This window comes from Amblyomma americanum, chromosome 3 (assembly GCF_052857255.1).
Source record: "Amblyomma americanum isolate KBUSLIRL-KWMA chromosome 3, ASM5285725v1, whole genome shotgun sequence".
Taxonomy (NCBI): domain Eukaryota; kingdom Metazoa; phylum Arthropoda; class Arachnida; order Ixodida; family Ixodidae; genus Amblyomma; species Amblyomma americanum.
The window spans coordinates 76,884,650-76,906,307 of NC_135499.1; the positions used below are offsets into that span (position 1 = coordinate 76,884,650).

A 21,658-nucleotide genomic window follows, 5' to 3' on the forward strand; every position below is an offset into this window, starting at 1 on the left:
GAGATTCTTTCTGTCCACCATGGAGTCCTTGCACGGTTTCGGACAGCTGGCAACATGCGCCACAGGCATAAGTGAACTCTCAGCACCATTGCTGAATTAAATTTCTCTGACTTAGCAGCGGGAGCGAGTCAGAGAACTCGGGTTTTATACTCTCTTGTCTCCCATTAGGTTGTTGCGCAGCGTCCCGGGCGTCACGCATGTAAGCAGGGACACTGCAGATGGGGAAAGAGCTAGATAACAGAAGCAGGTTCCTTGGCCAGCGAGTGCCAAGATCCTTGCTCTTGGCCACCGATGTGCACCCGCCGCGGTGGCTCAGTGGTTAGAGCGCTCGGCTACAGATCCAGAGTACCCGGCCTCTAACCCGACCGCGGCGGCCGCGTTTGGATGCAGGCGAAACGCTAAGGCGCCTGTGTGCTGTTCGAAGTCAGTGCAGGTTAAAGATCACCAGGTGGTCGAAATTATTACGGAGCCATCCACTACGGCACCTTCTTTTTCCGTTTTTCGTTCACTCCCTCCTCCATCCCTTCTTAACGGCGCGGTTCAGGTGTTCGCCGATATGTGAGACACGTACTGTGCTATTAGCTTTCGGCAAAAACCAATTTTCAATTTTTCAACCGATGTGGCTCAAGGTGAGAGTTGTACCGTTTGGCACGGTACTAATATGTTGGTCCTGCTGGGGACTGGAGCTAAAGGGACAGCGGCGTGCTTCAAGATGTGCAGCCTCAAGTCCTTCCGAAATGCTTAAACTAAACACGCTTTGTTTCGACCTCTTCACTTGCATAATCTCCTTCCCGAACAGACGAGATCTACTCAGCCAGGCGCGACAAAGAGTAGCCCTGGAAGGAGCAACATTCATTTTTTCTGATATAAAACAATGCATATGCAAATTTGTTTTTGCCCAAGTTGAGCGCCGGTAAGAAAAAAAAACAGATTTCTGCATGACCCTGGACGGAGTCGAGCGTTTCACCTCGTCGTGTCATACACATTTCAAGCGTCAAAATAATTCTACATTTGCTTCCGAGATATCTGATACCCTCATGGTCACCACAGATTCGTTGACTTTGTCAATTTAATGACGTACGACTTGAACACCTACAAATGGTACACGCCATGGGTGGATCACAACAGCCCACTGTATGCGAGGGCAGGCGATCCTCCGTACTTCAACACCCTCAATGTGGTAGGTGATGCCTTTTATTCTGCCATTTTCATCTTTTACATGATGTGAACATGAGTACCATAAAGTGAGCACGTACCGTAAGGAAGTACTTCTACTTCAATTTGGAGCATTCGAGTGCTGCCTAACCAGGTCTGAAACCAAAAATCTACGAAGCGATTTTTGTTAAATGCACGGCGCAGATATACATGTCTGGTTTCATTGCGTCTTGAAACATTTCCGCGAAACAGCGTAATCCCTGTGACGGTATCTTTCGGAAAGATATTTCTGCTTGGGAAATTTTGCCATACGAGGGAGTGAAAAAAAATTGCGACAATTATTCTTTATACCTGAAATCACACATCAGAATTTTTTTTTGATTTCGTGTCTTTGAAAGAAAAGTGTACTTTTACAATGATTTAAATTTTCAGCCAGCACAGTGCTGGTAGTGCAGTCCTGCCAACTCGGTCGTTCCAGCTATTGTAGCGGCGCCATGCGGCCTCTTCCTGGAGTAACTAGCCGGTGATCGCTCTGCGCGCTGCTTGCGATCGCAGTGGTTCGGAGAGTAATGATACTAGTCAAAAATGAGAATATTCTGCTCTTCTGTGTTGTGCGAACATTCGAAAAAGGAAACATGTTTCTCTAAACAATAAAGAGTGCAAAAAGCAGTGATTAAACGCGTCCGGCAATTTGGTAAGGCCTTTCAGCCCCATGACGCGTGTGTTACTCAGCGACGCACTTTTCTGGCGCCATGACGCCGCGTAGCGAATGCATTCCTGTGCGGAATTTTGTTAAAATAAGATCTACGTAGCGTATTGAAACGGCGTGAGAGCAGTGCAGTGCTTAAAAACTGAGCTGATGCAAAACATTGTCTAGATTAAACGTGACTTTTTGGCCACAAGGTGATTGCGAAATGCGATATGCATGGAGGAATTTCACATCTGTATCTTTGTTTCTCGGGTATAATGCGCAAACTGTTTCAATAACCAAAAACATTTCTTGACAACTTTCGTCTGCTCACTCAGTCACAGCGCTTTTCTCCACTAGTCGAAAACACAATTCGAGCGCCCATTTCGGCTCATGAATTAAGTTCAAATGACCCTTTGGTCGCCGCTTCAAACAGTATACATTGCCAATTCTGCTAACGCATATGTGACAGACGTAGTCGGGAGATAAACTATAGTGAGATAAAACTGAGTCTGCAATGAAGCTCCGCCGACATCCAGGCCCAACGAACAGAATCCGCCTTTTTCACGACGCGACTGCGCATGCGCCCATCCCCTGGCGGCGGTGTCGCGAAACATATTGGAAGGGTCGCTCGCTCCACTCGAGACCGGTCGTGGAAGTGTAAACAAACCGGCTTCATACGCGGGGTGCGTTGCTGCAGCCGTCGGGCGTTCAGCGCGACGCATTTGGCGATACCTACGAAATGTGTTGCATACGGCTGCAATGCCCAATATGTAAAGGGAAGTAAACTCGGATTTTTTCGCTTTCCGAGCGCTTCCCGGGACAGCCTTCGACGCGAAGCGTGGATAAAAGCAGTTCGCCGGCTCGACGATCGTGCCGCCCTTGGGCACCGTCAAGCACGTCAAGACTGCGGGAATCACTTTGTGACAGGTACGGATGAGGTACTGTGTTTAAATGCGTGTGCAGTCTATCACGAAGTGTTTTATTCATGGGCAGGAAGGCCTCGAATGTCACCGCGGCACCTAGACTTCGTTCCGACGCTTTTTGCTTTATCAAGCAAGAAGGCCAAATGGGCAAGTGCTGTGAGCCGCTTTCAACGCGCGATGGAGCAGGCAACGAAAAAGACGCTACGAGAGCATTCACACATGGTGCTAAAATTTTGTCATAATCTCCTATGGAAATTTCCTTGTTTATGCCACTACACCCTGGCCAATCCCCCCGTGTGGGTATGTGCCATGTATTAAGAGGCAGAAGAAGAAGGTGCGTTATGCGTGTGTTCGAACCATATCCATGATGAAGAGCTCTGCGTGGTATCGCCGGAATGGATTAATGTGCGCCTCTCGCGCTCGTCTTTAGGGACGCGCATGCTTGTTTAACCTATGCAGCGGTGTGCTGTGGGAAAATACAGTGAAATTCTAACAGAGCTGCTTTGTTGCGAGTACGCTTGTGCTTTTATAGCTCGTGCAGCTATTCTGCAGCGCTTGAGCACAACGATTGCTTGTGAAAACTGTTGTCCCCAGTCGTTTTCTGTACTACGGCGTGCACGATGTAGTATCCACCTTTCATGAATGGCAAGCATATACAGCGGAAAACGCCAACCTTACTGAGAGGGGATATTTCATTGAACATTATGTTCCGAATGTAGCCTTCATCTCTGAAGCGGCGGCCCTTGCTAGCTGGTGTTCGCATCGCATGCCGGATGATCGGCGATACTGAAGAATTTGCCTTTCAGTGGGCACTACAGCCTGCCTCGGACGTCGCACCAAGCCATCAGTCAACCCTAGAAATCCTCCAGGTACCAGGTGCTGCCCAGGACACGCCATCGTTGACAGATTCCAACAAAACGGGCTCCGCAGCGGCACTCAGTCCGGCCGGGTTGAGCGCGCAGTACCCTACCAGTGAGCTTCCAGCGTTGTACGCGAGGTGGCAGCACAGGAAAATGAAAAAGGCGGATTCCTGCGTGAGAAAAAGTGGACCGCTGGTAAAGCTTTCTTTTACCTGAACAAGCAGCTAATCACGAGACGAAATTGTAGCCTCAGGAATCTTGATGTTTCTGGCTACTCTGATACAACCAAATGTTGAAAAGCTGATTCGTACACTTTGTAATTGGCAAGTGAAGTAGTCTAGGACCCCACGGACCGTGGCCATTGTTCCCGGCTTTTTTTTAGTTGTGTCCTTATAAGATCAGCGTGCAATAAATAAGCATATCGTATATATGGGGTAAGCGCCGCACTCGTGTAGGCACGAAATATAGCGGCATAATGTCTGTGTCACTAATGTAGTTTCTTCAGACACTACCTTAAAAACCGGAATGTAGAATTCCGCTTTCGGCCATGCTCCGAAAACAGCCAAAATTGCGAAACAAACTGCTGCCTTTACTCGTAAAGAGGCGGTAATCGTTACACAGAAACTCGCTAAAAGAAAAAGAGAGTGAATTCGCAGAAGAATTAGTGTTCAAAGCGTCTGTCGCACTTTACTGTGCCGTGTTTGGTGCATTCGTCAACGCAGACGGAGTTCTTGCGGCACTTGCGAACTGCCTATTCTATGCTCATGTCGATAAAAATGTATTTAGAGCCTGTAATTCAGCCCAACTCAACCATAAGCTGTTATTATAATTGAAAATGACTTACTGCTTCCTACGTATGTGCTAAATCTCACGCGAAAGTTGCCGCAGCATCAAGACGCCGCTTTGATCCTATACCCACGCTAAGGCAGAGGAGCCGTCACTGCCTCGGCCGCCCTTTAGCACTGTCGCTGAGCCACCTATAGGAGTTGAAACGACCGAATAAATGACTGTATAAAGAAAAATATCTCCGCAGCGTTTTTAGGACGAATTCCTCTTAATGTATTATGCGTTTACAAATTGAAGGCAGCGCATATAACTCCCTTCCATGAGGCATCACACCGTTAGACTTACAGCTGTTGCTGATGCCACCCCTCCTTATATTTCCCTCAAAAAGCTCAAGACACTGCAAAAGACAGCAGTTAAACTGATGATGAAAAACAGCGAAAACTAGACGCAACACTTAAGAGAAGGAGGACAACATACACGCTCTCACACGACCATTATAAGCAAAAGTTTTCTTCTTCTCTCCTCGTACTGTATAATGTTCATGCGAACATGAATTCGAAGATTTATTTAGAGCTATTATTGGAAGCTAATTTTGACACACTAGAAAGCAGCAGAAGCTGTCACTCCGCCAGACCTCGCATGGCTCCAACAGCCATTCAGCGTTCTGTAGGTATACCTTCTAGAACTATAATTCAAAGCCTCAAACTGACGGCGTGGAAGCAGTTCCGCTACTTTGACTGTGACAGGAAAAAGCGCACTTTCGCGAATTGCTGTTATACTAACACAACGAGGCACGCACACCTCTAATTTGCGAGACTGCGTTTAGCGTGTGTTCCCCTCTTCGTGTACTTCTAAGTGTTGCGCAATTAACCTATTCTAACGCCTGCAATACTGGACACCTCTGCTTGAGATCGGCACTCCTTTTGCGTTGCACACATTCCTCAACCACGAGGTGGCAGAAATCCGGAAATCACAAGCTTTGCGATAGTTTTTCTTCTTTCTTGTCGCATTAAATTGTTAAAAAAATGCAGCTCAGTGATCAGTGTTTAGTTCTAACTCGAACATGTGTTCGTTACAGGAGAGCAGCGCTGAACTGTGGGTGATGCTAGGCATGCCAAATTCCAAAATCATGGTTGGAATTCCGACATACGGGCTCTCCTGGGTGCTGCGAAATCCTGAATTCTGGGATGTCGGCTCACTGGCCATAGGACGGCATAAATATGGCGGTGGTTACGTAAACTATCCTCAGGTCAGTCAACTGCCTGGCATCGCGCAAGGAAAAAAAAATTGATTTATCCCCATAGTTTGAGCCTACAATCCAGGGATGGTCCCGTTTTCAATAGGCGGGCTCAGATTAGCGGCTGTGCGACACTTGTTACGGCAGGTATGTCAGTGCTTGTTTTTTCTGCGATAGCGCAGGCTCCAGAAGGTAATTATATTGCACTCAGAGGTGTTTTTGCACCTGCTCATTAATGACAAAGAAAAAATATATTTTGGAACTTATTGATTTTAGGCATGCCGTGATATTTTGAAACTTACTGTCAATATTCAAAGTTGAGAAACACCCTCATAATAAGTATTGGGCTATAAAGCACTTCTATGTAACGGACGTTTGGTTTCTTCCATAGCCCGATTGGTGCCTGCCACCTCCTGCTGCTTACGGAAAGATCGCCTTGAAGCATGTGTGTTACAGGAGTAATATGATGAAGCCATTGCTCACGCCGATAAGAATCTTTTCTATAGTTTTTAGCATCATTACGAGATCTTTCAGCACTTTGGAAAATGTCTTCATATTCATAGGAAACAGCTAATACAAGTGCAGTCGGGTGCTTACGAACAGCTTTACAGAGAACCTGTGCCGAAGTTTACCATGCCATTGCAGGTTCGTTGCACATAGCCTAGCGAAAGGAGCAAGCAGTGTTTGGTGCACTCATGCAACCTATACTGCTTTCCCACGCCACCTTTCTGCGCTTATTGATATGACATTGAGCGATCTGTCGAAGCCACACCTGCAGGCCGTCAGCTATCTGGGCTGCTCTGAGTGAAGATTGACAATGAATGCTGTCAGCCGAGCGCGGGCCTCTATTAGCTCAGAATGTGCTTTCGCATTTATAGTAGTCAATTTGGCTGGCAGCAGAACTTTTTAGTCACCGAATGAAACAGTTGCGGTGCCACCTGGGCAGCGCAGGTTCTCTATGCACTCTGCCCAAGCACAAGGGGTGGGTTGGCAATATGGCATCTCATAACGTCCCCACCCCACAGACCGTCGCTTTGTGTTACAGTTTGCAAAGCATAGAAAGGTCCTTGCACTAATCCAGCTGAAATATATCAAAACCATAAAAATATAAGCCTGTTACATTGCTATCCTCGTTTCTAAAACGTTAATTAAATAGTGGTCAACAAGGTTAAAGCAGCGTTCATTCTGAGCACGCTAGCGCCAGAAAAACGGGCATGATAGGAAAGATTACACAGGACATGCTGTCATAAATAGCCTTGGTTTCTAACCTTGCAATCAATAAATATCAAGAAAAACAAAAAAAGATTGAGAAGCTTTTATAAGCGTTAAAACCCGAAGACTAGCAGGACCCACACAAAAACATAATTCTTTGACGGAAAGCAGAAGCTATAGCTTGGTGACACAGAAATCTCCACTCTTTGCATTGTCATATACCTCGACAATCTCTCGCGAGTACACTCTAAACACGAATACGCCTACATGGGAGTAAAAAGGCAGTAAGCTGCCCTCTAGTGCACACCATTCTGGAACAGGCCGTTCAGAAGAAGAGAGGTTACTCCCTTTAAACTCATTACTGTATAGAGTGTGCGGTTGTGGTGTGTGATGATGACAGGTAATTTTCGGTGCGTGTTTTCTTGCTTGTAATGATGCATAACGCATTATTATACATAGGTTACCACCTGGTATTCTCCTACGAGCGCTAAAATTATGGTTGCAATTTTTTACGCTTTCGGTTTCAGTTTCAACAGCCGAACGAGGACTGTGACGACAACATGTGCTTACAAATCACGGAAGACGTGAAAAAACTGCAACATAAACGCTGCTTCCACATTTGTGGTCATTCCGGCTCTTGTAGAAGCCTGGCTTCACCACTGCAGTAAATTGAAACGAAGAAGCAGTGATTATGTGGACGTTTTTCCATGCCTCATGTGACACAAAAGCACTCTTTGACGTCACAGCCATTGTTCGGCTGTTGAAACCGAAACCAGAACAGCCTAACAAAAATTATTCGTTTATAAAATATTTAACGGTCGTAGATGAGTATAACATTGTGATTAATGCGTAGTAGCGTAGTCCGCATCATTGTAGAGAAGAACACATGCCATCAAAATTACGTCTCTACAACTGTAAACTTCTTTAGGGGGTATGCTTGTCGCTGCTGGCGCTCGAGGGGGATAATTGGAGATCCGTGGGAGAGGCCTGTGTCCAGCAGCTGGCTTAGTTTACGTGGTAAAGATAGAAATGCAAAAATATGCAGTTAACCGACACATCTGTAACCGTAAACACGCAGCGGCAGTGTTCATTGGCTGATATTTGAGGGAAGAACCATTTGCGATTTGAAGAAGTGGCAAAATGGCGGGGCACTGCTGCCATAGGGAGAAATGAAGTGGGTGTCGCTATTATCATGCGGCATTTAGTCCGGTTGTGCGCATTGATATAAGCAGTCTTCATCACATATTTCGAGCCGACTTTATTCCCGAGGAAAATGTCGCCCCACACCATTCTTTATTCCTATTCATTTGATCAGTGAGTGAAACACAATGGCACAGAGTACTTATATAATAATGCTCTCGCATGTTCCGGTCCTTGCTGCTTATAAAACATTTTTTGCATGTAGCTTGGTATGTGCTGAATTAAGTCTTGTATGCTTTATTTACGGGTGGAATTGAGAATACCGCAAACGTACTCGGGCCTGAGATTACTGTGCCTTTGCGCGCAATTTTCATACCTCACATTGCAGAATCTTTGCAGTTCTTCAGGAGTCGTAAACTATTTCCCAGGTCTGTTCGTTGCTGAAGAAAGGAGCTGCACGTGAGTACGACCCAGAAGCCAAGGTGCCTTTTCTTCACAAGGGTACACTTTGGATTAGCTACGACGACCACAACAGTGTGGCGCTCAAGGTAGGCAGGGTATAGTCCGCATGTGTGGATCAACGAAGATGTAGCTTGTGTGGACGTCGCAGCTGTGATGTAACTTTTCAAGCCAGCGACAAGCCAAAAGCACTCTTCCAGAGAACGGCTGCATTGGCAGGAAAAAAGCCGCTGCTGCTGAAAGCAATAACACTGCCAGAACTGTCATCTCCATTGTTGTCGTTTCAGCACTGTTTGTAGTCTAAACGGTGTGGAGAAAACTTTAGTGACAAGAAAGGCGGAAAGTCCGTTCGGTGGAAACATGTACCAGAGGTGCCACTTCACACTGAGGAAAAAAGGAAGGTAAAGGACACCTAAAGCATCCGTAGAGGATGATTATGTCCTCATCAAATAACTTGCATACAGTGACCCATGGAATCTAGAGGGCGAAAGGAGTACAAAAGCGCGGCTCATCAGTTATGTTTGTAGGTATTATAATTTGCATACGAGAAATGAGCCTGAGCAGTCAACACATCACCCTCAAAGTGGTTATATGATCCTGTTGCCTCAGTTTACCTGTATTAGTTATTTGGCATTGCTTGCTTTTTATTTGTGAAATTATGATGGGCAGTTCAAATTGAAAATAGATTTTGTTAACAATGGGCTCTCTGGAGACGGTAAAATGGTGCGAAACAAAGATCCGCCAAATACATTCCAAAAATCTAATCAGGTAAAATTTTGAGTGAAGAACTGAATGTATTACGAACTGAGTATTTATCGATAAAATATATATCTGTACACTTCGTTTAAGGACGATATATTGTTTGAATAATATTTTTAATAGAATAGGCCTTTTATGACTAGATTACAACATCTAGCTAAAAAGGGCGGCTGGAAGGGCTAGTCAAAAAGCAGCAAATAGGAAATGCTTAATAAGGATTTGGACTAAACAAATCCAGGTGACGCTGGAGTAAAAACAGAATTTCATTATAGTGAATGAAGAAGCTTAAATTCCGAGCACTAGCAAGGTCGCACCTTGCTTTTTGCGGAGTGATTGACAATATATTTAAAAAAACTAATTTATTGCGGCTTTCGTTCCTTCTGCGCACATATCAGCTCTCATGCTGTGCGCGAACTGCTGCTTCGCGAAAAACGTAGGCTGGGAGGCAGTGAACTACAATAAAAAGTGCACCAAAACACATTCCTGAGTTCTCCAGGCAGGCAAAAAACTGGCACAAAGAAATCGTCGTCTCTCTTCGCGAAAAGCTCTCGTTTTTGACATTTCTCTGCTGAAAACTCTGAGAGGCACTTTTTTTAAACATATGGCAGTTAATTTCCAGCGTCTGTCGAGCTTCTTGCTCCAATCCTTGCCTAGACGTACAATACCTAATATTTTGTGTTTGTAAGCATACTTTAGAGTCTCGCACCATAATGAGGGAATTCTTGAAAGGTTCTATGAAGATGTAGAATCAGCAATGAGTCAAGTAAAAATGCAGTATATCTTTTTTTTAAAGGCGACTTCAATGCCATAATGAGGAGATTCTCGAAAGGTTCTGTGAAGACATAAAATCAGCAATGAGTAAAGTAAAATAGCAGCACATTTTTCTGAATGGTGGCTTCAATGCCAACGTATGCAAGGAGCATGCAGGAGAGCAGGCAGCAAGGTGTTCTTATTTTAGTTCGCAGAAGAAAATTGTGTGCGGGTTATGAATACCCTCTTCCGCACACGTGAGAACCGGAAGAGGAGTTGGAAGAGCGTGAACAGCCTGACTAGATGTGATATACACTTCATATTTTGCACACACCATAGCATCATGAGCTATGTGGAGATGCATGGCGCATAGGATGCAGAAAAACAAAGTGGCAAGGTCTTGATTTAACCTAGGTTTAAATGTCGAGCATAGCAAAATTATGGGCAATAAGCACATAAAGGACTTGCCGGTCAGAATGAGTCGATTAATTCAGGATCTCGGTGGAGGACTAATATTTTCATTCCACGTAGGACGATAACCACACCATTCAAACGATGAATGATTAACTCGCGAGCATCTCTGCTCTCGCAGGACACGAAAGTTCAGATTAACAAACGCGAAATAATGAAAGCTACTAACCTCATAGATCACATAGAAATGTAAATCTCTCAAATTTTGAAAATGTGAGTAGGACACCAATAAAGATGTTTTGTTCTTCCGTATTAACACCTCGCTTCCTTCGAAGTGCTCGTTTATTTGGCGTTGGACTCGCAGCAGACAGCCAGACGTTGACACTCGGGCGAACAAAGGAACAAGACTTTTGCACATTTAAAAAACTGTACAAAAACAAATACACACAGAGAAGAAGCAGGCGCTACTCACTCAGCTACCAAAGCTGACAGTCACACTTAAGCTCCGAGCTCGCTCTACATGGGATGCCAAAAGCTGGGGCCCGTTTACACCGCTGCGCGAAGCCTGATCTAGAACCCCATAATATCAGTGGTCGATGGACACATGGAAAACTCATTTCGTAGCGGCTCCTTATTTCCTTTTTATTCTATTTGTTCCCCTCGCCACGTGTAGGGTAGCCTACTAGGCATCGCCTAGGTAAGCTCTCTGCCTTCCCATCTTTCTGTTTTTCTCTCTCTCTCTGTTAAATAACATATTTCGAAATTTCTAGAAGCGAGCCAGCTAGGGCGCTGAAAGAGGAGGCGTCGCAGCACGCCGTTAAGCTACGTTTTCCTAGCTCTGTCTTCTCGAAAGCACTGGAATTCTCTTGAAAATCTCTCCGTGCGTCCCGCTTCGCCAAGGTCTCGGGAGGAGGAGGTCCTGGCTTTTGCTCTGGGAGGCGCTTAGAGCCGCGAGCGCCTTCTGGAATGTCCGGGAGGGTTCTTTCTGCAGCGAAGCCACATTACGGTAGCATTTCGAGTGAGCCTTCAGCGTGGCGGCGCCGCCACCCTGTGGCTGCGCCACCACTCTGTCACGTGGTTGATCACGTGATGCGGAGCAGCTGCCGGTGCCGTGGCTGGTAACGTGGTTGGTCACGTGACCAAGTTCCACTAAGCCAGCTGTAGCTGTCGCGTCACTCCACGTTTAACAAGAGCTAAACCAACGCAAATTTTTTCTCTTCTTTTTTCGTCGCGCGCGCTGGAAACGACTTGCGCTCGCTATAGCAGCCTTACGACAGCCGACACAATAAATCATATTCCGCAGAGAATTGAGCATGCCTTATAGAATGAAGGTAGCCTTAAAAGCAGTAAAGAGCGAACTAGGCATGGGCAAAAATAAGAAGTGCAGAAAATAAGGAACTCTTGTGCATAATTATTACACCTCAGTCGAATGGTCGCCGTCACCTACGAATTAAACGCAGCCAATATTAGTTAGAGGCTATGTCAAAGTCCCATTTCCTTCCGGAGCACCTGTTGTAATCGCTATCGTCAAGCTGAATTCTTTTCAGCGAACACGCTTGCCCAAATAACGGCGTTAGAAATATAGGTGAGGAAGCGGTGACGCTAGCTGTTGGCGTACTAAGTCGCCTAGTTCCTCTACGCCCCACTAAGTGACTATTTCCTCAGCGGCTCATTTTCCCACGTTTTACAGACATGTTAAGCAGGTCAGAAACGGCGGCATATTTACAAACCACAAACTCTCACCTAACGATAATCCTTCATTTCTCTTGTCCACTGGATAATTGGCAAGCTCGTTAATCTCCTGTGTTGTCTTCTTCTATCCGGTGGTCCCTCTTTTTTTAGCACTACTATTATGTCCTCTCAATCAGCTCCGCCTTTTGCGCCCGTCACTGCGCACCGAGGCTTAGTGCCCGCGTTCCACAAAAACTAAAACAAAAAACACGCATGCATCATGTGTATGGCACGGCCGCGCACAAAAAAGGCTGCCTGGCCAGGCCCCAAGAAACAAGTGCAGTGATATAGCATGCGGTGGTTATGGCGTCGAAATAGGTCATGTGTGCGTTTGTGTCTGCGACGTTTTCCCTAACCGGCCGACCGAAGGGGCCCTCAGAAACGCTGTTATCAAGTGCATGGGTGCTACTTTATATTGTTGCTTGCATCCAGTACGTTTCGAGTGTTGAGTCCTCACCTGTATATCTCAAACTGTGGCCCAAATAAAGAGTTTCCGAGTATAGGAGAAATCTGCCAGTCTCCGTTCTAAAATGCCTGCCATCACCACCACGTTACAGCATAGTGCTGCACTCAGGCCTTCGACTTTACAGTCTTGCTCCCACTAACTTGTATAAAATGCTGAGCTTTGCATTTAAAGTATAAATGCCACGACTGCTTGTGGTGTGTTTATGAAAAATAAGTAGGAAATGTCGATGTGAACAGTCATCGTAAATGAGGGTTGCTTTACGCGGAGAGAAGCATTACTACATATAAAGGGGTTTTCGATGGTAAGCATAGATTATGTAGAGAACTTCTATTGTCTGCGATTGATTTTTTGATATTTTACCGAACGAACTTGTCCAATCTTTCAGGCTTCTTGGACTCGTAGGAGCGGCTATGGAGGCACCATGACATTCAGCCTGAACTCGGACGACTGGGATGGCACTTGTGGCAACGGATCATTCCCGCTTCAACGAGCCATCATGAAATATAGTTCGAGCGAAGGGCACGAGTAAATGCGTTACTACGTTCCAGAAGGTGTTATGAACCCAGGCTACACTAAAGCGGGCCAAAAAAACGCGTCTTAATTTCCGTGCCAATATTGAATGGCGAAACCTTCCTCAATATTATCAAATCACGCATGATTTTCTGTAAGTTGGTAGAGCCAGTTTTCCTAACAGAATGGCGAGCTGGCACGCTAGATTTTTTATCAGCTTGCACGTATTCGCAATTCTGCTAAAAAAGTCTCTAAAAAGCATGGCCGAATTTGCTAACCTCGTCTCATTAATTAAAAATGACCTGTAAAGCAAGAAATTGTACTTTACAGTTTATTGAAGCCTGGAAGGTTTTGTTCTCTAGTTGGCTTTCCTCGTGTGAGGCCCAAGAATTCAGAGTTGAAATTTCTCTTTTATTTTAGTCCGAGACTTCGAAAATACGAAAAAGACATTCTGCGCGCCGTATTTTTACACGCCGTTACCGACAGCGGTGCCTGTCACGCTTTGTGTTCAGAAGACCACCAGTCTCGATGTGCTTATAAGAGTGGAATAAAAAATTGTCTGTGGTTTAGCTCTGGTTAACCCAAGTCGAATTGCGAAAGCTTCGTTTCCTCGGCACGTCGTCTACGCAGCGTCTCACTCCGACGCTCTCGAGAATTCAAAGCGGTCTCTTCCGTAGTTGAAGAGTCACTAAGGGAGGTGTCACTCCTTCTAGCCGCATCTGCGTTACGACGCTTCCCGAGTCTTGCGGCGCGTTCTTCTGGCGTCTCTTGAGCGCGTTGTTTCTTGCTCGCTTCGTTCTGTCGTTGTTGCGTCTCTTTCGCGCTCTCCATAACGACAATATGCACGCCGTTTAGCTAAACGCTGTTCCCGCTCTTCATCCGTTCCTTCCGCACGCCGCCGCTTCATAGCTGCAGCACATCGTTGCAGCTTCACCTTATACACATCATCCGACATACCGTGGAGGATTCGCTGGGTCGACTGCGACGAGCCGAGTTGGGGGCCGCTTTTCCACAGCTGGCATGACGTCACGTAGAGCGAGCGCCTCCCCCCCCCCCCCCGGCAGCGGCGCGTGGAGGATTCGCTGGGACGATCGCGACGAGCCGAGTTGGGGGGGCCGCTTTTCTACAGCTGGCATGACGTCACGTACAGCGAGCGCCCCTCGCGGCAGCGGCGCGCAGCTGCAGCATTGAGGATTCGCTGGGACGATCGCGACGAGTCGTGTTGGGGCCCCGCTTTTCCACAGCTGGTATGACGTCACACATAGGTCACGCTAAAGGTCAATGGTGGATTCTCCGGGACGACGGCCAAGAGCGGAGACCTCGAGCAGTATTGCTTTCGCAATAAAAAGAGCCTTTTGTTTGGAAATACTCGGCCAAATGAGTTGCAATTGCTCTTGATTCTCTCTTCAACCAAGTAAAACAGCCGGAGTTGCTCATGAAGTATATAGATCGGCGAACCTAAATTCCCACTAGTGATTTTCTCTAAGAAGGCAAGGCTTGGAGGGCAGATTTCTGAAATGACACGTTGAACGCAGTGCTCACGTTGAGTGCTGCTAAAATAGACTGATATTACGTCTTGGCCTCTTCGCAGCCACATCGCAAGTTGTGTGGGTCGTCATCACGGTGCTTGATAATGAACTGGCTACGCAGATAAGTCTCCGTTAGAAGTAATTCAGATGCCGCAGCAGCACAGGCAAAGCCCATGGGTGTGCGAAAGTCCTGAACAATTTCTTGCTCACGCATATAAATCACATGACAACCGTGGACGCGGAGATGAACAATGTGTGTTAATCGAGACAACTGAAGTGCCGGAGCTCGATTCTCGCTTTTCTGAAATGTCTTGCTGACGATAAAACGAATACCGACAACTAAGCGGCGGCCGTTACAGGCCACGATTCATCTCGTGATTTACAGTCCGTTCCCATGGGAACAAAAAGTCAGAGTTAATATTTGATGAAACAAGTCAGCTTGCTTCAAACTAAAAAAAAATCACTTAATAAAGAATTTTATCGCGGTAGCATAGACACATTATCCCCAGGCCACGCAGGCACATTGGTGCGGCTTGGTTAAATCGCTGCTTTATATGCATGTTTTGTTGCGCTTCATGTAATATGCAAAGTGTCCGTATCTGCGTGGGCAAGAGGAACTGCTGACGGGAGTCATGGACACTATCGGGTCAGGCCCATAGATGCGGAGGTTCCATATCGCCCAAATATTTTTTGTTGAGTCGTGCCCGCGTGGCCGGAAGTGAACTGGGGAATGAACTTTAGAAAAGCAAAAGATAATTTCGCTTATAAATGTTCGATGTCTTATGCACTGAGCACAAAACGCGCACCATCTTTTTAAACCAGCAGGGGCTAAGAAAATATGGCTCCCAAGAAGCCAGCAAACTTTGACTTGTAACCGGGTGAGAAGACACTTGAAGTGTGCCCATTGAAAGCGAGCGGACAAAACAAGGATCTCCTTCGGCGGCTTCTGGTACAGCATTTTTCCCTGGTGCACAGCTATTTTCTACCACCTATGCACCGCCTACAGACATGTAATTATTGCTGTGATTCGCTCAGCGTTATGTGTTTAGATATGCGGTTATGTCAAGATGAATAGGCGAGATAGATGAAAACAGTGAATTTTTATGCCTGAAGGGCATCTGGGGCCAAACTGCGCAATGACACAAGGTGGGTTTTGTCTTCTCAAGGTGGAGTAAAATGCCTATTTTCCTAGTATTTTTTCCTAAACAAGCTTAGAACCAGGTCAGGGGAAAGCTTGTACCCATTATATTACCGGTGGACAACCGGCGGCAGGGGGGTCGGACCCGTCATTTCCCGAATGCGAGGTTGATGCTCAAACCACTATGCCTCCGCAGAGGTAAGCGAGATTAGTACACAATTTAAGGGCGCAGAACTTGCGCTGCATCATTTCTTTAATGTTTCGTAGAGACACTGTTTCGGAACAGCTTGGAATTCTGGCTTTGAGGCTGCTTTGCTGAGATCTATTGCTTCGACAAACAATAAATTACACAAGCGCCAATTTTAAGTACCCGCCACGATTTGACACAGGGTGGCTAAAATTTACAAAATGCCATAAAGAACCATTTATCAAAATAATCACTGTCAATGAGTGACAAGACGTCCCATAGAGAACTCTGCTTGTTGTTAAGAAAACAAGGCATGAGTAGGGTGTGGCGACAGTAAATTCAAATACACAAAACAAATTGATTAGAGGCAGCACAAGAAGTCGTTTCTGACTGGCATGAAACCGGTAGTTAACAAATTGTCTTCTAAAACATTTTTCGGCTTTAGAAATAAAGGCTTACCTGTGCAGACATGCCTGGACATGTCATACAGAAAGGTGAAGCACAGTCTAATGAGAGCTTTGGAAATGACAGCATTGCGAATGTTTTTGTATGGGTCTTTTTTTGTGGTGTTTTTCTGTGGTTTCTGTGCGTTTCGTGATCACATTTCTTTAAAAGAGAGAAAAGAAGCCATTTGGACGTCATGAAAGGATGACTCGTGCTCATGATGTGGCGTCTTCCTACTGGCAAGTGAAGTTTTGGGCTACGCCGTTTAAATGTGTTACGAAACTGTAATGTGTGGCTCGAATTGCTGAAGATTGTTATGTCAAGAAACGTGTTAGAGCTAATGAATTATGCCTTTAAGTTTTCGCGAATACTAGTACCAGATGATTTCTAGGCAGACGCCGCTACTGAGACGCTAGTTGGAAGGCGCTGAACCAAAGGATATCCATGTCCTAGAGGAACATTGTTGCATACATCGGGAAAATTTAACCCGACGGGAAAACGTCAAAAAGCTAGTCAAAGAAAGGCAAGATCATCTACAATCATGGGAGCAGACGCGGAAACCGCGGCCTGCTAGGTGGCACTTTCAAATTAGAACTCATTTCGGAGCTCCAGCGACTACGTCCGAAGCTAAGTCCTTTTTTGGTATTTGCATTTGCGCTTGTACATGCGCCCCGCCGCGGTGGCTCAGTGGTTAGGGCGCTCGACTACTGATCCGGAGTTCCCGGGTTCGAACCCGACCGCGGCGGCTGCGTTTTTGTGGAGGAAAAACGCTAAGGCGCCCGTGTGCTGTGCGATGTCAGTGCACGTTAAAGATCCCCCGGTGGTCGAAATTATTCCGGAGCCCTCCACTACGGCACTTATTCTTTCTTTCTTCTTTCACTCCCTCCTTTATCCCTTCCCTTAGGGCGCGGTTCAGGTGTCCAAAGGTATATGAGACAGATACTGCGTCATTTCATTTCCCCAAAAACCAATTATTATTATTATTGTTATTATTATTTTTGTACATACTGTCGGGCGGTAGTTTTCACCGAGTTAAGGTTAAGAAGGCTAACGGAAGTGTGTGTGCCGAAGGTTTTTGTGTAGGAATTTTGGCAGGCTTTTACATTCCGTAGTGCTGAAGGTTTTTGGTGTAGGAATTTCGGCGGCCTCTTAGGTTGTGTAGTGCCGAATGTTTTTTCTGTGGGAATTTTGGTGAGCCTTTACATCCTGCAGTGCCGAAGGTTTTTGTGTAGGAATTTTGACGGTCTTTTACGTTGCGTAGTGCCGAAGTTTTTTTCTGTAGGTATCTTGGCGGGCTTTTACGTTGCGTAGTGCCGAAGGTTTTCGTATAGGAATTTTGGCGGGCTTTTACGTTGCTTAGTGTCGAAGGTTTTTGTGTAGGAATTTTGGCGGGCTTTTACGTTGCGTAGTCGACCGAACGATGGGCCGGCAAGCTAGGAAAGTCAATGTGGACGGGGACTGGGAGTATGTGCAGTGCCAGGAGTGCGACCATCGGTTCTATTTAGACGAGACCAAGTTCAGGAGCTTAGCCGAGGCAGATGGGGCTAGCTTCGCGTGCAAGATATGTAAGCGTTTTGAGGAGGCCGTTCAGATATTGAAAGGGGAATGGATATCAAGGATTAAGGAACTCAAAGCGGACCTAAAGGTGAAACGAGGGGAAAGGATTAAGTTAGAAACTCAGGCCGCCAAGTCGCTTAAGAGGGAGGAGGCTAATGCCGACCTGTTGGAGTGAATTGTGGGCGAACTGAAGGAGGAGAGGGAAAAGCAGGCCCAGCTAGAAAAGCAGGCGGAAGCGCTCAGGTCGCGGCCGTCAGAGCACCCGGTTCGGAGCAGTGTCGGTGGGGGACGATGCTCGTCGATCCTACAGTGCTGTAGCGCAGCAGGCTTTGAGTGGGGAAGAGAGAGAGGTAAAAACTCACGACAGTAGCGTACGGCGGCGGGAGAGACAGGTAGTGCGATCCGGAGGGCAACAGTCGCAATTAGGAAGAGAACGGTTAGAGCGGAGGAGGGTTCTGGTAGTCGTTGACTCGAACATAGCGAGGGTTGCGAGAGACGTTTTGACGACAGTGAAGGCGGACACATGCGGGTGCAGGTAGAGGCTCAGTCGGGGAAGTGCATGGTAGATGCAATGGCCAAAGCCCAGGAGGTGGGGGGGGGCAGCATGGATGGCGAACGCCTTGTAGTTATCCATGCTGGTCTCAACGATGTGCTGAAGGGGAGGAGCCAGAATCTCGAGAAACAGTTAGAAGTGGGGATACGTAGGCTTAGAGAGGCCTCTTAGAGTGTGCATGTGACCATATGCACAATCCCAGAGGTCCAGAGGCAGGCTGGCGAAACGGAAAGGAGAATCGTTGAGGCTAACTGTGTAATTAGGTCAATGAGTCGACGACTAAGATACGGGGTAATGGAAGTTGATAGGGAACTGTACGAGGTCAGGCCCCACCCTTTTGCACAGGATGGCATTAACTACGGTGGTGCCACTGGCAAGAGGGTGGGTAGTAGGATAGGTCGCCAGGCAACAACTTTTTTGGGAGGAGCCAGAGCTCTGAGGGAACCAGTGTAGAGAAGGAAGAACCAAGATCAACACAAGCGCCAGGGCCAAGTTAATTCAGATATATGTTTCATTAACATGCAAGGTGGCCAGAAAAGGCTGAAATGGGAGGAATTAGAAGAACAGTTAAGACAGGAGGAATTAATGGTATATGGTTTAGTGGAAACGCATCTTAGAGACATGGAGCAACCACCCTGTAACCCAGACTACGCATGGGAATATTGCAATAGAACAGAGCAGCAGAAAGGGGGTGAAACTGGGGCATTCATTCATAAAAGCACGTGTTTTCAAAGGTTTAACTGGAATGCAGGGATCATTTATGGCTAAAGGGAAAAGTGACAGAGGAGCAAACGCTCCTTGGCTTTGTATACCTGTGGACAGGCCTAATGCCAAAGAAAGAAACAAGAAAATGTTAGAATGTATTTCTAGCGACATTGATGAGCTAAGATGATAGGACGAGATAATTATATTAGGTGACATGAACGCACATATAGAAGACCTGGATGGGTACACAGATTCGACAGGAAGCGTGCTACAGAACCTGTGTGACAGGAATGATTTAGTTGTGTGCAACAGTACCGAGAGGTGCGAAGGGCTCATAACATGGGAGACAGGGAGTCTGCACTTGACGACAGATTATGCACTAATGTCGTAGAGGATGAATAATAGATTAGGAGTAATGAGCATAGATGAACATGGTTCCAGAAGTCTAGGTAGTGACCACAAGCGTATCAATGTGAGTTTCAGAAGAGTAACCAATGTAGGATTGAAGCGAAATGAACAATAAGAGGGGAATTTTTACTCAGAAAAGCAATTGGAAGCCGCAGCCAAACAAATTGAGAAAGCAATTTTAGAGGATAGTGAAACAAAATGGACTTATACCAATTAACTCGATTACTGGAGCTAGAGCTAGCTAAGGTGTGAGTAAAACTAAAAGGGAAAAGACGCAAACCCAAGAGTTTGTGGGATGAGGAGGTCAAGAGGGCGACAGAGGAACGTCAGGAAGCGTCCAGAGAACACGGATATGCCAAGAGGGGGAACCAGAAGTTGAAGTAGACAGAAAATGGGATACCTTCATAATGTGTAGAAGGGAGGCATCCTATTTGATTAATAAAAAAATTAGAAGAAAGGGTGCCCAGTGAATGTCAAAAGTAAATAAAAAGGATAGAAAAGCAGCTGAAAAATTTTGAAAACATCTAAATGCCATGAGTAATAAGACTAGGCTAGAGCAAAGGTTTATTGTTACAGATTGGGGTATTCGACTAATAGGGGATGAAGCGATAAAACACATAGGAACAAGGATGAGAGAAAAATTTAAAGAAAGAAATGTTGCACATAATTTATCGAAGGAGGACAGACCGGTTACTGCAATAGCTTCACTTGAGCAAAGATAGTGGAAAAGGGCCGAGAAGAAGGTTCCTAGTGGCACATCAACAGGACCAGATGGTATTCCGATTATGTTAATAAAGAAGCTAGGACCATAATCCAAGCAAACATTATTACAGGTAGTGAATAAAAAGATATTGGTTGGGAAAGTCCCCCATGAATGTCGATTAAGTAGAATGAACGTAATATATAAGGGAAAGAGGGACAAAACTGACGTAACTAGCGTCCCATAACAGTGACATCTCTGGTTTACAGGGTATTGATGCAGATTATAAAGGAAAGATTGCAGGCTTGGGTGAAGAACGAGGGGGTGCTAGGGGAGCTACAAAATGGGTTCCGGACACAAATCAGGTTGGAGGACAATCTGTTTTCATTGACGCTGTGTATAGCGATTGCTGAAAAGGGACACAGGCCCCTGTGGCTAGCATTTCTGGATATTAAGGGGGCCTACGACAAAGTTATTCTAGAGTATGTGTGGGACATACTGGGCACGTTGGATGTGGAAGATGAAGTAAATAATCTTTTGAAAGATATATATATATATATATATATATATATATATATATATATATATATATATATATATATATATATATATATATATATATATATATATAGGCTGGTCCTCCAGCCGAAACGTCGTGAAAATAAATCCTGTTATGTTTCTTCAATTTTTGGTGATTATATATATATATATATATATATATATATATATATATATATATATATATATATATATATATATATATATATATATAAAGGTACCAGAGTGCTTATAAAATGAAAAAAAAATGTATCAGAGCCTGTGGAGAAACAGCGGGGGCTTAGGCAAGGATGTCCTCTGTCTCCTTTGTTCATGTTGTACCTGAAAGGGTTGGAGACCAAGCTAGAGAGGAGCGGACTAGGCTTCAACCTTTCTTTTTTAAAGCAAGGAGAATGTCTCAAACCGTCATTACCAGGACTAATATACGCCGATGATATAGTGCTAATGGCTGAAAAAAGGAAAATTTAAAGAAGTTTATAGACATATGTGGTAAAGAGGGAGATAGATTAAGTTTCAAGTTTAGTAAGGAAAAATCTGCAGTCATGATATTTAATGATGAGGTCGGCGAGCATAGAGTACATTAGTTCACTCTGGAACTAGTGGATGAGTACAAGTATCTCAGGGTGTGGATAAATTACGGTGCTGAATATCTGACAGAGCATGAAAAATATGTAATGAATAAAGCTAGTGGGAATGCAGCTGTAATGAAAAATAGGGCACTGTGGAACTACAATTGGCATGACGTGGTAAGAGGGATCTGAAAAGGGATGATGGTTCCTAGCCTGACTT

At 45.5% G+C, this 21,658-nt stretch overlaps 1 protein-coding gene across 4 annotated transcripts in view; it reads left to right on the forward strand.

The window, feature by feature from the left end:
• Window positions 1–14,103, forward strand: part of LOC144124682 (chitotriosidase-1-like) — a 42,283-nt gene extending 28,180 nt beyond the window's left edge. The window contains exons 6-9 of one of the 4 annotated variants that reach the window (XR_013313252.1): window positions 1,051–1,180; window positions 5,494–5,664; window positions 8,393–8,552; window positions 12,966–13,097. Coding sequence is in view for 3 of the 4 variants with exons in the window: in XM_077657515.1 (XP_077513641.1) it covers window positions 1,051–1,180; window positions 5,494–5,664; window positions 8,433–8,552; window positions 12,966–13,109 (565 nt within the window). In the remaining variant the exon portion in view is untranslated. Of the gene's footprint in view, window positions 1–1,050; window positions 1,181–5,493; window positions 5,665–8,392; window positions 8,553–12,965 lie in introns of all 4 variants that reach the window. The other 3 variants (XM_077657516.1, XM_077657515.1, XM_077657517.1) reach the window with 3 other exon arrangements.
• The last annotated feature ends 7,555 nt before the right edge of the window (window positions 14,104–21,658 follow it).